Raw genomic sequence first — 15711 nt, forward strand, 5'->3', positions numbered from 1 at the left:
TATTCCACACAAAATGATACAAAATTCTTTCTTTATTAAATATACATTATTTACAGTTTGTCTTTCTTCTGCACAACAATAACCATAGAAAACAAAGAAATCTAAGGCTAACTTTTATTTTCCCCATACAGTATATCAAGACATGTTATGTGATCTATAAAACTGACCTGGAATGAGGCAACATCACTTGGGATTCTGCTATTAGAACAAAATTCAGAAGATCCAAAGGAACAGGGAAAAATCCAGCTGATCCACAAAGGAGGTGACTTGTTTTACCCCTGTTGTGCTTTTACCATAATAAAGTTTGTATACATATACACACATATACTTGGATATCTTGTGTATATCATTTTGTATTTATCATTTATTTGGGAAAAACTATCTATCTCTTCTCTTATTCCTATAAAAGGAAGGTCTGAATGTGTCAGAGATAAACTATTAACTTAGGGGTAGTGTTTAGAAAATTCCATGAGTCAAGTCTAAATTTTTGTCTACTTTTATAAATAATAATGTTTTGTTGGAAGATAGCCATGTGAATTCATTTATAAATGGCCACCATCCTGCCCTTTGCTAGATGGCCAGGAGAAAAAATGTCTGTTCAAGACAACAAAGGCCTTTCAGCTGCTAGTTTCAGGAGAAAAATTATTAGTTTTGATTCTCACCAAATACAAAATCCCTCTCACAATGTAACTGTGCTACTGTAAGCAAGGTTTGTTTTTGTTTTTGCAAGAGTATTTAAGGCAGGACAAGGTTACATGGGTTTATACTTCCATTTAAAAAGAAGAGACTATATTAATTCATGTAAAATCTTTGGGATAAGGTAAAAGTATGACCAGTCCGATGCTGCTTAATAGTGACCTGCATATTTGCAGTGGAAATGACTATGCCATGAAAAATGCCATGTAAAGGTGAGTGGAGAATTTCTCATGCAAAGCCCATGATATTGCCTCTTCCCTAATGTGTAAGATGTTGGTCCAAATACTCTAAAGACGCTCCTGGGTTTGGAGCCAGGGAAGTGGAGAGTGAACCCATTGCTGGTGCATTGTGCAGAACTGACCTGCTCCACCTCTAGTAGCACCTGAGGTTGCTATGAACCCTCCCTTCTTGACAGGGTCCCAGTTCTAGTTGAGAACACCAAAACTGGTTTTTGCCTTAAACCTTGCTAATGTCTGCTTAGCCACTTTGTAGACAATAAACATTACAAAAACAGAGAACTAGCTTACAAAGTACAATATTTCACTATAAAATGTGCTTTTCTGTTCTTCAGAGTTCCTTAGTGCAAAATAAGAGGGAAACACCACTCAAAAATAGCAAGACAGTTAAATTTTAAAACTGTATATGAAGGATTCAAATAATTCTCAACAAAAAAAGATAATGTTTCTCTACCAAACAGATATGTAGGCAGAATTTCTGGAGAATACTTGAGTAACAGCCCTATTCCTCTGTGTGTGTGTGTGTGTGTGTGTGTGTGTGTGTGTGTGTGTGTGTTGCATTTTGTCCCCTTTAGGTCGTTCAACTACTTGAAGTTTGTAAGTACAGAGTCAAGAAGAAATACAACTAAATTTACCAAACTAGATGGCTTAAGTAAGACTGTGTTGAAATATGAGTTAATAAAGATTCAAGAACAGTACATGGAAGTAATTCCATTACATGGCATGTCTTTTAAAGAAAACATTTTCAAACTGCATGGGAGACATGAAATAGCACTCAAGTCATCTTTCAAATATTTCTAAATTTAAGGCTTTGTCTGCATCCCCTTTCATTGACCTCTTTTCAGATTTGCTGGAACAGCAAAGCTTGTTTACTTATTTATTCAACACATGACCTTTAGGACGACTGAGGACTAAACACCTCCAAGACTTCAGCATAAGGAAGAAGAAATTGTAGAAATATAATTGTCTCAAAAGCCTCTCCAGTGGTTGGCATGAAAATACAGGTTTTATGGGTTGCAGCTATGGGGGAATTCAATTGTAGCCAGGGTATTTAGTAGACAAGCTGCCAAGGCTTTTTCAGAAAAACATTTCCAAACACCTAATTTCTACATCTCTCCCAATTTGGAAAAGACACTTGGGCTGCAACCTTCCTCCCTAAGGTGTATTCTTTAATTCAATTAATGTAGTACAAAGAGAGGGTATGCATGCCCTCCCAGGACTAGATAAAGTTCACCCATAGCACAGAAGCTGGACCTCATATAGATGAGCAACACCATTCAAGGACAGACTTCATCAAGTTCACAGAGACTTTTCCCTAAGTACACTCCCGTGGTTACATTGACACAAAGAACAGTTGGAGGAAATGCAAGCCCAACACAATGCCACCTTTAGAAACATGTTGAAGATCAATGTATGACATATGGATGTCAGTAAAAGAACTGAGAAAAGAGAAGCAGAAGAAAAAACTGCTGCTTTCTACTCTAAGTAGGGTCCTGAGTTTTCACTTAGGTTTGTCTCCTGCCAAAGAAGACTTTTGAAATCACCCAAGCTGAACTCACAAAAGAATGTACAGAACTTAAACTTTCTCCAGAGTATGTCAGAATCAGAGACCTTGAAAGAGTCAGTACACTTCCCTCTACAGAAATCGATCTGCATAGGTGATACTTGCTTTGAAGAGGACAATTAAAGCAATCCATTGAAGGTTAAAATAATACAGGAGAAACAAAATTCTAAGTGCTTCCCATAACTTTGTTTGTTTCTTAAAATCTGTATCAAGTACTTTACAGAATTATTTTGTATTTCTTTCAGTATTCCTTAGCACTTCACACCTGCAACAATGTGTATTGTCCCTGTCTAATGGTAAAAGCCACATATAATTTACATTGTACACAAAATAACTAGCTCAGCTTTTGGCACAGTGGGATTCATGAATAGTGAATGAATACAGAATAAGAGAGAACAATCTATTTTGTTCTGTTGCTGTTTCCTATACAGTGTATTATAGAAATTGGTCTGTTAATACCTCTGCTGTTACTACTGAAAACAAAACTTCAAAGATATTGATGTCAGGATGCTTGACATAAATCCCTAAGCAAAAACAATCTCTTTGGAGTATGAAGTCACACAGCTATTTCTAGTCTTGCTGTTTCAGATGTTCTATAGACTTTTTGTAAACCACACTTTCGAATGACTGAGTGATGAACTGGAGGAGACTATGGAGTCTGGGGCATCCAAACCATGCAGTTAGGAAACTTGGTTGAATATTATCACTAATAAAAGTAGTTACTAGAGGATTAGAATGCTCTTGAAGACTAGTTCTATATTACAAAAATGGTTCAAGTTTTGATAAACATATAATTGAATAGTTGCAGAGACTTAAATGGATCTCCATAGTATTGAGGAAAGACAGGCAGAGCCAGCGGATATTTCTGTTTGTACACTGTGTTTGCCTTCATAGGGCTCAGTTTTCTTGCCTTTTAGGTCTGTCTGGTCAGAGTCATAGTGTTCTCTGGCATTATTAGATAGTCCAACACTGTGAGCATAATCCCGATTCAGCCCCAATACTATTTGTAACAGCGACAGGCAGTTTGCAGTGCTTTGGGATGCACATTTCTTTAGGTTTGCAGTACCTAGCATCATTATCCACATGCACAGGGAAGATGCCAGCAGAGTGGGGGATGAAAACATGATAAGAATCAAGCATCAAGCATTTACACTCAAGCTTGCAACCTATATGTATAAAAGTGGGTGAGGAGGTAGACTTTTACTGTCTTCCCTTTCTTCTTTGGCCTCATGTCAGCCAAATATGGCCCTCACATCTCATGGACTTGGGTATTTTGGTTTTGTTTTTTGTTCTTATTTCAGGAACTTGACTTGAATTCAGGGTCTGACTCTTTGACACACAAGCTGATGTTTCATCACCTTAGGCCACCTCTAGCTACAGGAACTTGCATAAGGAAGAGCTTCAGCACTGCTACTCACACTTTTCTTTTTTCCCCCATGTTATTACTGCACATAATGTGGGCTCAATCCAATATACTTCACAGTGACTTTTATTTCAGGTAAGAAAGGGCTCTGTAGTCAAGCAAACAGTTATTTATACAGTCATTTATAGGAATAGAAAATTTCAAAAGTGAAAATTGAGAGGAAGAAAAGCCAGGGGATAATAATGCTTAAAGATTTTTCATTTTATTAAATGACCATCCATTTTATTAAAGCTAGAAAAATTTAAAAATTATCCTTATTAGAATCACTTTAAAATAAATTTACTAGCAAAAGGATAATTATATCTTAAATGCTGAAGTGGCTAAGAATCCACAGGGAATTTTAAGGAGAGAAAGTGTTTTTAGAATATCTTCAAGTAGAAGAACATGATGATAATGTTTTACCCTTACCTCAATGAGCTCTGAAACTGGAAGAAGAGCCATAGACTTGAGATGGGTTGACACTAATGAGTTCCTCATCAGTAGCCTTCTCATGCAGGAGAAGCAGGAAAAAGCAGAAGCCAGAGACATACTGAGAACAAGATGGATACTATGCTGATTGTCATGGCTGATCAGGAGAGATGTAATTGTTTTTCAAATCAAATGTCTGGTAAAGAGATTCAAAAAAAGTGCTTTCCATCTGTGTGGATCACTCTATTGGCATATCCTGGAACCTGGAATTGTTTTTCCTTGCTTTTTACTCTAGGGTGGCCCTGGAGGCAAAATTTTAGGCATGTCACTGAAAGGAAAGTAAATAGGATCTTATTACCACTTGTGAATATGTTCAAGATCCCTTCTTAAAGGGATGAATATTGTACTTTATTAGCTAAAGTGGCAAAAAGCCTGATATTTGTCACCACTTCAACTGGGAATGTAATTTGACAAAAAGATATGTACATAGGTGGTCCTTTATATATGTCATGTAGGAGAAAAAACATGTGGTAAACTATAGAACCTAAGGGTTTCCCTGAAACCAAGCAGTAGGCCAGCTAGAGAGGACCATGCTCCCATCTAAGACATTTCATCCTAAATATATTAGACAACAGATCACTGGACAGAATCAAGGTTATTATATCTTTTCTAAAATGTAAAATCTGCATTTATTTACTTCAACAGATCTTTCATGAATGGATGCAAGAGGAAAATTCTGTTTGATATTCCTCTTTTTCATGAAGTTACTATTTCATTGATTTCTTTTTCAATTTTTGAGTTAAGATGGCTTATTTCCCACCATGAAACCAGGTACTACTTTAGACTTATTTTTTAATTTATGCTGAAGCAATTTACATGTGTGATGATATTTATGTCAGTATAATAATCCCAGGAATAGCCTATCTAAAATAACTTACAAAATTGGAGGAGTCATTTTTTGAAGGTATATAGTATCTACTTCCTACCAGCATTCTCTTTACTTCCCGGTTTCAAACTATGCTTTCCATGCTTCCTCTAGGATTACACTATTGTGAGTTCTTCCACATTATTGGCCCCAAGAAATTATAGTAAGACAGGAGCAAAGTAATTTCTCACAACTCTCAGCAAGCCTACTTTGGGAAATCTTCAAGGGCTGAAAGTCACAACAGAAAGCATGACGAGCCAGACAGGAGATTGTATGTACTAAGGAAATTAAATTAATACAAAAAAATTCTCTTGCTCTTTATAAAATGCCATCAAAACATAGCAGGCCTGAAAGACATCTCTCTGCCTTAAGTTCCCTGACAGAAATGGACTTGAGATGGATCAGGATTTCAGGGATGACTTTTTATTGCCTACACTTGACCAAAGGTCACGTTCAAAGTAAGCTTGAAAGACTGCCTACCAAACCAAAGAGAGCATTTGAGAACTGGAACACAAAAGTGAATATGCACATGTGTCGCTTCCTTGTCTAGCTTAGTGAAATCAATGTCTCAAGTGGCCAGTTTCACCATGATGTGTGTTTCAGTGATGAAAGGCAGTATTTTAGCTGCCTGGTCTCCTGTGCTGGGTCAGGGGATGGGTGCTGTGGGGAGTGAAGATACATTCCAAAAAGGAAATGGCCAACAGTGAAGATAAAGCAAATGACACAAATGAAAAGACAGTAGGGAGAAGAGAAGGAGAATAAAAAGTTAACAGCAAACCACACCTAAACAAAACAAAACAAAAAAGGAACCTCAGGTGACCCTGTGGCATTTCATATGAAATATTCTCGTTTACACTCGGTCACTGTGTTTTGCAAGTCAATATCATTTCTAAAGGAACTGTCTAAGTTATCTGGATATTCCTTCTCCTTCATCTGCTTGGTGCGGTGGGTCTGCTTCTGTTGGTAAAGGAAACGGGTCATGATGCCTATGATGCAGAAGGTGATGAATATCACTACAGCAATGACACCTGTAGGCAGGGAAAAAGTAAAAAAGGAGAAAATTGTCACAGATCATTACTCTGAAGACACCATTCAAGTCTAGACAGAAAGCACTTTGGGGAAAACTAAACCATACCACAAAAGAAACACACATAGAAAACCTTGCCAGCTACCCATAAAGACGTGCTACAAAGCCTGCTGCCTTCCCCTACTACAAAAACTTCTGTCTCAGATGAGTGGGCAAGAAAGCTATCTAAATCATAGACAATTTTATTGAGTCACCTAAGAATCTCATGAATGTGGAACTAGAGGAGCAAAAAATATTTTAGAAAGTACTTTCCTATGTTTACTTTGACAGAAATGTAAGAATCACCTATATGTCATTATCTCACATGTAATTACAACCTAGGAAATAGCTCACATACTAGTAGTGCCCTCTTGATGGAAATTTATTTGATATTGTATGTATGTTTTTCTTTAAACAAAAGAAACATTAACAACACAATGTCTACCTATAACTTAGGAAATCATACAATGATACTCTACATTTCTCTAGACACAAGTTAACTCAAATCTGGGACTATTTCTCTTTAAGGAATTCTAAGCTGACAGAGATCGAACTTTTTAGCTATTACTCATACCTTCTCCCTTACTGTAATTGTGAGTGGCTTTACAGAATCTATTTTGCAGGTTGACCTTGTCAACCCTATAGACTTATCCCAACCATTTCCAGGAAAGCTGGCAGCATGAAAGCCACTATCAACCAAAATGTGGTGTGAGGAAAATATGGTAGAGAGAGACTGTATCTATAGTTAACTGCACACATTTCTGGCATTAAAGCATTTGAATGTATTTTTGTTATTTAATATTATATTATTCCTGATAAATGATACACTTTAGTGTTTTGTTTCTCTACTACTGATAAAAGTTTCTGTTTTAGAAACTTCTGGTTGGATATTTTGAATTACATGAACATGGACATTGGAGAGTTAAATGTATTGATGGCATGCCATCCATCTAATTTTTGCAGTGCTAGAACTGTAAGAAGAATTTCGTGCAGTTTTCATATACTTCTAAATTGTATGTCACATGTTTTCCAACTATTTTTGAACAAGGCAGAATAAGACTAAAGAAAGGTAGTAGTGGTGCCCTCCATAGATTTCTGCTAAAAAACACTGAAGAAGAACCTGTATTCTATTCCTCCTGTGCATAGATTGGCCAGAGTTGGGGCCATGAAAGCCCCCAGGAAGTTTTCTATGGGGCTGAGAGAACTTTTCAAGTTTCAGAGAGAAATAAGAACTTACAAATGAATGGTGAAAAGTAACAAACATTTTCTCCATTTGTCAAATGAAAAATTACAGGATGAGAAGCTGGCATAAAATTCTTTCTGATATTTCTTTTTACCACCTAAAATCAAGTTCAACCCTCTTCACTGGAGCAGAAGTTCAGCTAAGATATTTTAAGTATGTCACAAAGGAAAGGTGGTGGCTCTCCTGTTCTGAAATCACACTGTAGTTAAGATGTACCTCTGGCTCCCATTGTCCTTCCTACCTCCTTCCTTGGAATGGCCCTCACTGCTTCCATTGCTGCCTATTTGTTCATCTCCTCCCAAGACAGGCTTTGAGTTCTAGGAGGGAAATGGCTGTATCTTTCATCCTGTACATGTAGCACAGGTCCTGTCCCATAGTTGGGTTTCATTAAATAAAAAGTAAACAAATGGATTCCCTGACTTTTAAAAAGAGAACTCCATTGGCTGGATGAGTTCCTTCCAGCTTTCAGAACATAGAGATGGGGCACCAGTAGGGTTATGGTTCTCAAGTGCAAATAAATTTCCTCCCCTTGGCATCTTCCCTTATACAAGGTTTGGGAGCCATTCTGCATTACAAGACCCAGGTGAAACAAAAAACAAAACCACTATTACAGGCAGCAGGCAAGCGGAGGCAGGATTAAAAAGTAGTGAGGCCACCCGTCAGTGAGAAATAGAAACACAAGGGAGGGAGGCAGGAGTTGAGCTCACTGGAGAACAGACAAGATCTGTATCTGTAACCATATTGAAAGCTGCCTTAGAAATTACATTCCTGTGGACTTCACCCTGTTCATTATATCTAACTCAAATCACTCAGTAGAGAAAACGTGCCAGGATTGTTGCTTCACCCATCTGTCTACCCAAATGTGGCTTCTTCCCCATATGTAGTTTTATTGAGCTGCTTTGTTCAAGCTCTGGAAAAAGTGACAACTGTATGAGATTAACAGGATGCAGGCTGCCTGTCTGTAAGTAAATGCTCCAGCTGTTGACTCAGTGCTTAGCTGCCTGATGAATCAGAGGCAGGCTGAATTCACAGAGCTACTGGAGCTTGGGGGAGAGGGTGCCTTTGGTCAGGAAGCAGGTATAATAATTCATGAGAAGGTTCACTGAAGGCCACAAAATGTGTGGTTCTTAGTACTGAATGGTCATATATAAGGAAGGTTTGGGATCGTATTTTTCAAAGTAGAAGATCTTCTGTATCTTTTCTGTGATTTACCTCCAATGACTGCTGAGTCACTTCTAACTGCATTGGTGAGAGGTTCCCGCTCATCTGTCTTCTCAAAGGGATCTAAAAAGAGTAAAAGACATGCAAAGTCACTCTGCACACAAAACTCTGGAAGAGAGCATGCAATACACCTGCAGATTATACCATGTACTCTCAGGAACTTAAGTGTTCCTGAATTGGCAATTCAGAAGGAACCATACAAAAGAAGAACTGAAATGGTCTGTTTATACACATGCAGTTAGGAGAACTGCTAGCTTATAAGTGAAGTAGTGGGATAAAGCTTTGAGCTAGCTACCTGAACACGGCCAACATGACTGTGCTTTCCCTAGAGGGCCTCCTCTGCTTTGCTGGACAGTCCTGTTTACAGCAAAGGCTTCTTACCCTGAGCACACAGGCCTCTCTGCTGCAAGGTTCCTTCAACTATGAGAGAATTTGGACTCCATAAAGGGGAAAGCACAAAAGTTCAGGAGAAATAATAGACCCAGGATTAGTCTCTACCAAGAGAGCAACTGAAGTACATATTTGTCTTCATATATATGGATCAACAAACAAAACACACCAAAGGCACTACAGACTCAAGTGTCCATCCTTGCTTTTCATGTGAGGATCTGGTGACATCATAGGATCTATGATTAAGCAATTTGTCGGATGGTGATACTTATATGCATGTGAACAATGCCTATGAAACCTTTAGGAACTGATGATTATTACTGATTTAATAAACATACTGATATATTTAACCATCAGTAAATGACAACAATTTTTTTCTATTTTTATAGATAAAGAAACCAGTGTGGAGACATTAAGTAACTGGCTCTTTAAGGCTGATAGCTTATTCATGACCCAGTGAGAACTCACACCAAGGTTATCTGGCTATAGTGAGGCATAATAGAAAGAGATTGAAAATGGCCTTCAGTCTCCTATCATGCCTCACTACAGCCAGATATCCACCAGCATCAGTGATGAGTGGGAAGCAGTGTAATTCAATCCCCTTTCTCTGATCATAATCAATAGCCCATTAGGCAATCTATAATGTAATGTTTGATGAGATCAGCAGGTCCATGGGTTGCTTAAATTTTCTTATCAGCAATGGTTAGATAGGTAGGTAATGAACAGATCAATAAGAAAAGTAATAGTCTCTCCATGAGTTTTTTTTTTATCAGAATTACATAAATTAATGTATGTTCTTAAAATAGTGCCCGACACAATGTGCATTGTCTTGTTACTACAGTTATACTTATCATATTCCATATGCATGTGTACTCACACATGGTAGGCTCATGAGGAGGACTTGAAGATTCTAAAGAAAAACTCAATTATTCATGTACACTGCATATACTACAGCACTTACTATTTGTAACGACAAGCAGAAAAAATGTTTAGGAATTAATTATTGTAGAAAAGAGTGAATTAAGTGTAGTGGGTCATTCTGTATTCAGTTCTTCTCCTGAGATGTATGAAATTTGATCTGAGAGCAAGTAAATTGAGAAAACAAAGAGAAAAGATAAAGATAAATGGAAAGGATATGGAAGGTAAGGAGGGAGGCACCCGAATGAGGTAGGTGTTCTGGGTTGATGGCATTTATGGAGTGGATCTGATTTAAAAAAAAAACAAAAACAGGCTATGGAGGTTGACAATGCTGGCAATAGTCATTGTATATTCAATATTACACATGCATGCATATATGTAGGTACAACTGACAACAAGGGAGTGATGGCAATGTGTATGAGAGAGACAAAGAGAAGAGGCAGTCAAAAAAGAAGGTAAAAAGGACAAACCAGAAGAGCAGAGAAGAGGGAGGGAGGCAAGAATGGGGCCAAAGGCATGAAAAGAAAGGAGGGCAATAAAAAGGGAGGGATAGAGGAACAGTAACTAATCTTTTTAGTTATCTCTCTTCTGTCTTCAGTAGCTTCATGCCTTACAAATCACCAACTCAACTCTACTTCCTGGAAATTCTGCTGCTTCCTCATCCATATTCTAATGTTAATATTCACCAGGATTCAGAATATGGTGTTCTTCTTAGTCCAAATTATATTTCTTTTCCCTTTATTGAGTTCTTGCACTACTTTTTAATATTATAAACCAATGTATCCTTGACTATATCCCAGATTTCTCTGTATCTGGCATATTTTGATGTTGATATATTGATACATATTAATTTAGTTTATTAATTCTAACTCCATAGTGCTTACTAAATTTACAAATAAAACACTTTAGATCTGATAAGCTGATGGCTTTCATAACATGATTATCAAAAATGAAAATAAAACATATACACTGCAGTAATATCTGTGCTGATGAACACCTTTAATAATAAAACCCCTCAGGACAGTGATGTATTTATTTGAAGAGGATACCTTCTTTTTCCAGGTTGCATAAATTGTCTGACAAATTTAGAGGCTTATTTCAATTTTCACTCTCCATCTCTCCCAAAATGAATGATTTTACTTAATTACATGTATCCATTTCTATCACCTATCATCTATCTATCTATCTATCTATCTATCTATCTATCTATCTATCTCTATCCATCTACTAACTACATATCATTTATCACCTCCTACTATCTACATATCATTTATTACTCATCATCACCTATGCATCTAATGATCATCTATATTTCTGACTTATTTTTCCTTTTATCTGTTACCTGATTGTCCACCTACATATAACATTACATTACACACACACACACACACACACACACACACACACACACACAAACACACATCTAATCAAACTGCACATTCCAACCATCTTGTGTAATCACTCCTGCCACTGCCAGGCCATTATTTTCCCCACTCTGAAACAACATACAATTTCATATAGGACAAGAGACTCTACTCAGACATGGCCCAAATACCACAGATTTCCCATCATAAAGTTGCTGAAGATTCCTCTTCCTTTTTGTTTTGCCAGTACTTGGGCTTGGACTCAGGGCCTGAGCACTGTCCCTAGCTTTTTTCTTGCTCAAGGCTAGCACTCTGCTACTTGAGCCACAGCACCACTTCTGACCTTTTCAATATATGTGGTGCTGGGGAATCGAACCCAGGGCTTCATGTATACGAGGCAAGCCACTAGGCCATATTCCCAACCCAGGATTCCTCTTCTTTCCTTACTGATTCTTTCCATGGAACCAACATAGGTTTCTAAGCCATACTTTGGGTTCAATCTTTCTGCTTCTTGAGAAATCCCGGTGCTTCCTCATTTTGAATCTTGATAGTATCTCCGTTTCTGAAAAGTGTAAATAATTAAGAATCTTTCAAATATCACCTCCTCGTATCTTCCTCAACTATCTCCACATATATTACAAGATACCTAGTATAGTGGATAGTGATGTGGTATGATTTTTTTTTTTTTTTGCCTTTTCTTTTTTGGTACTGGAGATGGAACCCAGGACATTGCACTTGCTCTTGCTAGGCAAGCACTTTGCCATTGAGCTACATCCCAGCCCTGATTTTTTTTTTTTTTTTTTTTTTTTTTGCCATTCCTGGAGCCAGGACTCAGGGCTTGAACCCTGGCTTCTTTTTGCTCAAGGCTAGCTACTCTGAACTTGAGCCACAGTGCCACCTCTGGGCTTTTCTATATATGTGGTGCTGAGGATTCCAACCCAGGGCTTCATGTATAGGAAGCAAGCACTCTTGCAATTAGACAATATTCCCAGCCCACCCAGCCCTGATCTTTTAAATTTAATCTTATTATCAAGGTGATATATAGAGGGGTTACAGTTACAGAGCTAGTGAGTACAATTCTTGTCAAACTTGTTACTCCTCCCTCATTTTCCTCCCACTTTCCCTCATCCCCAAGCCCCCCCCCCCAACTTGTACAGTTCATTTCCAACATATTGTCTTGTGAGTATTGTGGTTGCATTTGTTCACCCTTGTCCTCTATTGTTAATAATGTTCATTTAATTTTCTATGGATATATACACTCATAAGTAGGAATAAAATTTTAATTTCTGTGTGTACACATGTGTTGTTATTGGAGCTTGAACTCAGTGACTCATGCTCTCTTAACTTTGTCACTCTAAGCTGAAGTTTTACCACTTGAATTATACCTCCATTTCTGGCTTTTGATGGCTGATTGGAGATAAGTACCTCTCAGATGTGGCTTAGAACTACAATCCTCTGCTCTTAGTCTCCTGAGTATCTAGAATTACAAGTGTGATCCACCAGCTCCCAGATTTCTTAAATTTATTTTGAAACATTTCTGCACAATTTTCCATAAAGTCTATACCAATTTGCATCCTTCTCCTCCTCAATGTTCATGAGGTCTTTTTCGGCACAACTTCCCTAATACTTTTTTTTTTCTTTTGCTGGTTTTGGGGATTGAACTCTGGGCTCTGTCTCTGAGCTTTTTCACTCAATATTAGCATTCTACCACTTGAACTACAGATCCATTTGCAGCTTTTTGGTGGTTCATTGGAGATGAGTCTTATGGACCTGGCTGGCTTCAAACTGTGATCCTTAGATTGTAAGTTGCTGAATAACTAGGAATACAGGCATGAGCCAGCAGCATCAGCTTCTAATACTTTTTATTTCTTACCATTTTAGTAAAAGCTATCCTGTCTTAGGAAATACTACTTTACAATTTATATTAATTTATCTTATGAAGAATGATGTTAGATACTGTTTCATATCCCTGTTGGAAACATGTATGTTTTGTTTGGAACAAAATGACTGTTTTGACATTTTGCAAAATTTTAATCAGGTAATTTCATTTTTTGCTTGAGTTGAATATTTCTTATCTATTGAATTAATCAACAGATAACATTGATCACTCAATAGATAACATAGTTTGTATATATTCTTATTATCTCTTTTATCTACAGATGCATTTTCAGTTGGGCAAGAGTGTCTCTCATTTATATTTTGCTGTTGATTTTTGAAAATTTTGGTGTTGTGTCAAACCTAAGTATTGTTTTCAAGACCACAAAATGGATTTTTACCCTAGGCTTACTTCTTGAAGTTTTACCCCTTATATTAAATGTTATACTCTCTATTTTCTAGTGAATATTATATGGTATAAAACCAGGATTCAATTTCATTCTTTTATTTATGGTTATCTAGTTTTTCTAGCATCATTTATTAAAGAAACTGTCTTTTTCCCTTTATGTGTTCTGGTAATACTTGCCAAATATTAGTTGACTATACATATGTGTGTGTATGTATGTGTAGACACACATGTATACATCTATTCATAAACTTAATTCTGGGTTCTCTTTTCTTCTGTTCTGTTACATTTTACTACATGTCTGTTTTTAGCCCAGTGTTATACAATATTGATAACTGTACCTTTGCAATATAATGGAAAGCCAAGAAATATCATATACCCAGCTACTGGCATAATAATAATCATTTCAATATTACTCCTAATAGCCAAGACAAGAAAACAACTTCATTTTCTATCAATGGATGAGTGCATAGAAAAATTGTTATTATAAATATATGTATCTCTATATAGCACAATATTTATATATATATGTGAATGTTCATTTATATAATAGAATATTATTCAGCCTAAAAACATTGATTACACAATTTGCATCATCATGGATGAACCTGGGGGGCATTATACCAACTAGATTAAGCCAAACACAGAAAGAAACAACTGTACAATGGGACTAATATGTGGAGTTTAAAATTGCAAGGCTCACAGAATAAGAGTATAAAAGTGATTGAAACAGCCATGGTATTGTTAGACAAAGGGTATAAACATTTTCTCATAAGATGTGAAAACTTTGGTTATAAAGTAACTTAACCAAACACATACATACACTTAGAAATGTAACAATGGGTACTAAGTAAGATGATGGATTTGACAATTATTATGTCAAAATCATTAAAAATATGTATACCAAATCATCATATTGTATAACTTGTGTACTACCATTGCATGCGTTTAAATAAATATTTATTTACTTATTTATTTAGATAGTACAGCTGTTTGAATGCCAGAACTTCACCTGGCTAGAATTGCTTACTCAGCTGGCACTTCATCTCTTGAGACACATCACCAGTACCCTGAGTTTTTTCTTGTTATTTTGGAAGTAGAATCTTATGGATTTTTCTGACCAATTAGATTACTGGAACCATAATTCTCTGGTTAGGATTTCAAGTATTAGCAATGACACACTGTACAATTTTACATCAATAAATCTGGAAATTACTGTCCATTTTTATACTATCAATAACAGTATTAGTTCAGACCCCAGCTTCCTGCTTCCTTGATCACTAAATACTTTAATTCTTTGCACACAATCTACTTAAGCAACAGTGACTATACATATACTATGTGCATAATATTTAATAGATATAACTTTTATCATGCATTTAGATCTAATTCATCATTACTTGAAAATTAAGATTACATTACACATATAAGAATTACCCACATAAGAATTACCCACAGAATAGCCCATCATAAATTGTAACCTGCATGTAATCATGTCAGGCAAGAAATTGAACAATAATGAGCCAACCTTTTAATGTGGAACATTCTTTGAATAGACACTAGAAGTAGTACTGGTGAGGGAAGTTCCCTTGGAAAATATCTGGGCAGTACCTGAGGAAGAGTGCACAGTTGTCACTGCATTTGCATCTGAGTCCACCATTGAGCCACAGCTGGATTCTGTCAGGGTACCATGTACAGTCACAGGAGCGATAGTGGCATGACGCAAGGCTGCCTTCAGTGGTGCTATGTGGTTGTACTGAACTGAAGAAAGGCATCCAACAAAACCCAGCATATTTGCTTTAGAAATCTCTGAATCCAGTCCAAGATTCTCTGCAATATAAAAACATTGAGAAGTTTTTTCCCCAAAAAGAAATGCTATATATTCTCTTGGAGCATTGTGTAAAATAACACAAATTACCTGTTAATCTTAAAATAAGGAAAACTCTCCTTATATAAAGTTGCTCAAGTACTAGCTC

The 15711-nt window shown here is 36.8% G+C and overlaps 1 protein-coding gene across 3 annotated transcripts in view; it reads right to left on the reverse strand.

Annotated features, from left to right (window-relative positions):
• Positions 1-6057: 6057 nt before the first annotated feature.
• The window catches only part of Cntnap5 (contactin associated protein family member 5), a 936592-nt gene continuing 926938 nt past the window's right edge, over positions 6058-15711 (reverse strand). For all 3 annotated transcript variants that reach the window (XM_048329504.1, XM_048329503.1, XM_048329502.1), the window contains exons 22-24: positions 15347-15565; positions 8774-8845; positions 6058-6280 (exon numbers count right to left, since the gene is read on the reverse strand). In XM_048329504.1, the coding sequence (XP_048185461.1) occupies positions 6084-6280; positions 8774-8845; positions 15347-15565 (488 nt within the window). In that variant the 3' untranslated portion in view covers positions 6058-6083. The remainder of the gene's footprint in view (positions 6281-8773; positions 8846-15346; positions 15566-15711) is intronic.

The sequence above is a fragment of the Perognathus longimembris genome, chromosome 20, assembly GCF_023159225.1.
Source record: "Perognathus longimembris pacificus isolate PPM17 chromosome 20, ASM2315922v1, whole genome shotgun sequence".
In the NCBI taxonomy this organism is placed as follows: Eukaryota; Metazoa; Chordata; class Mammalia; order Rodentia; family Heteromyidae; genus Perognathus; species Perognathus longimembris.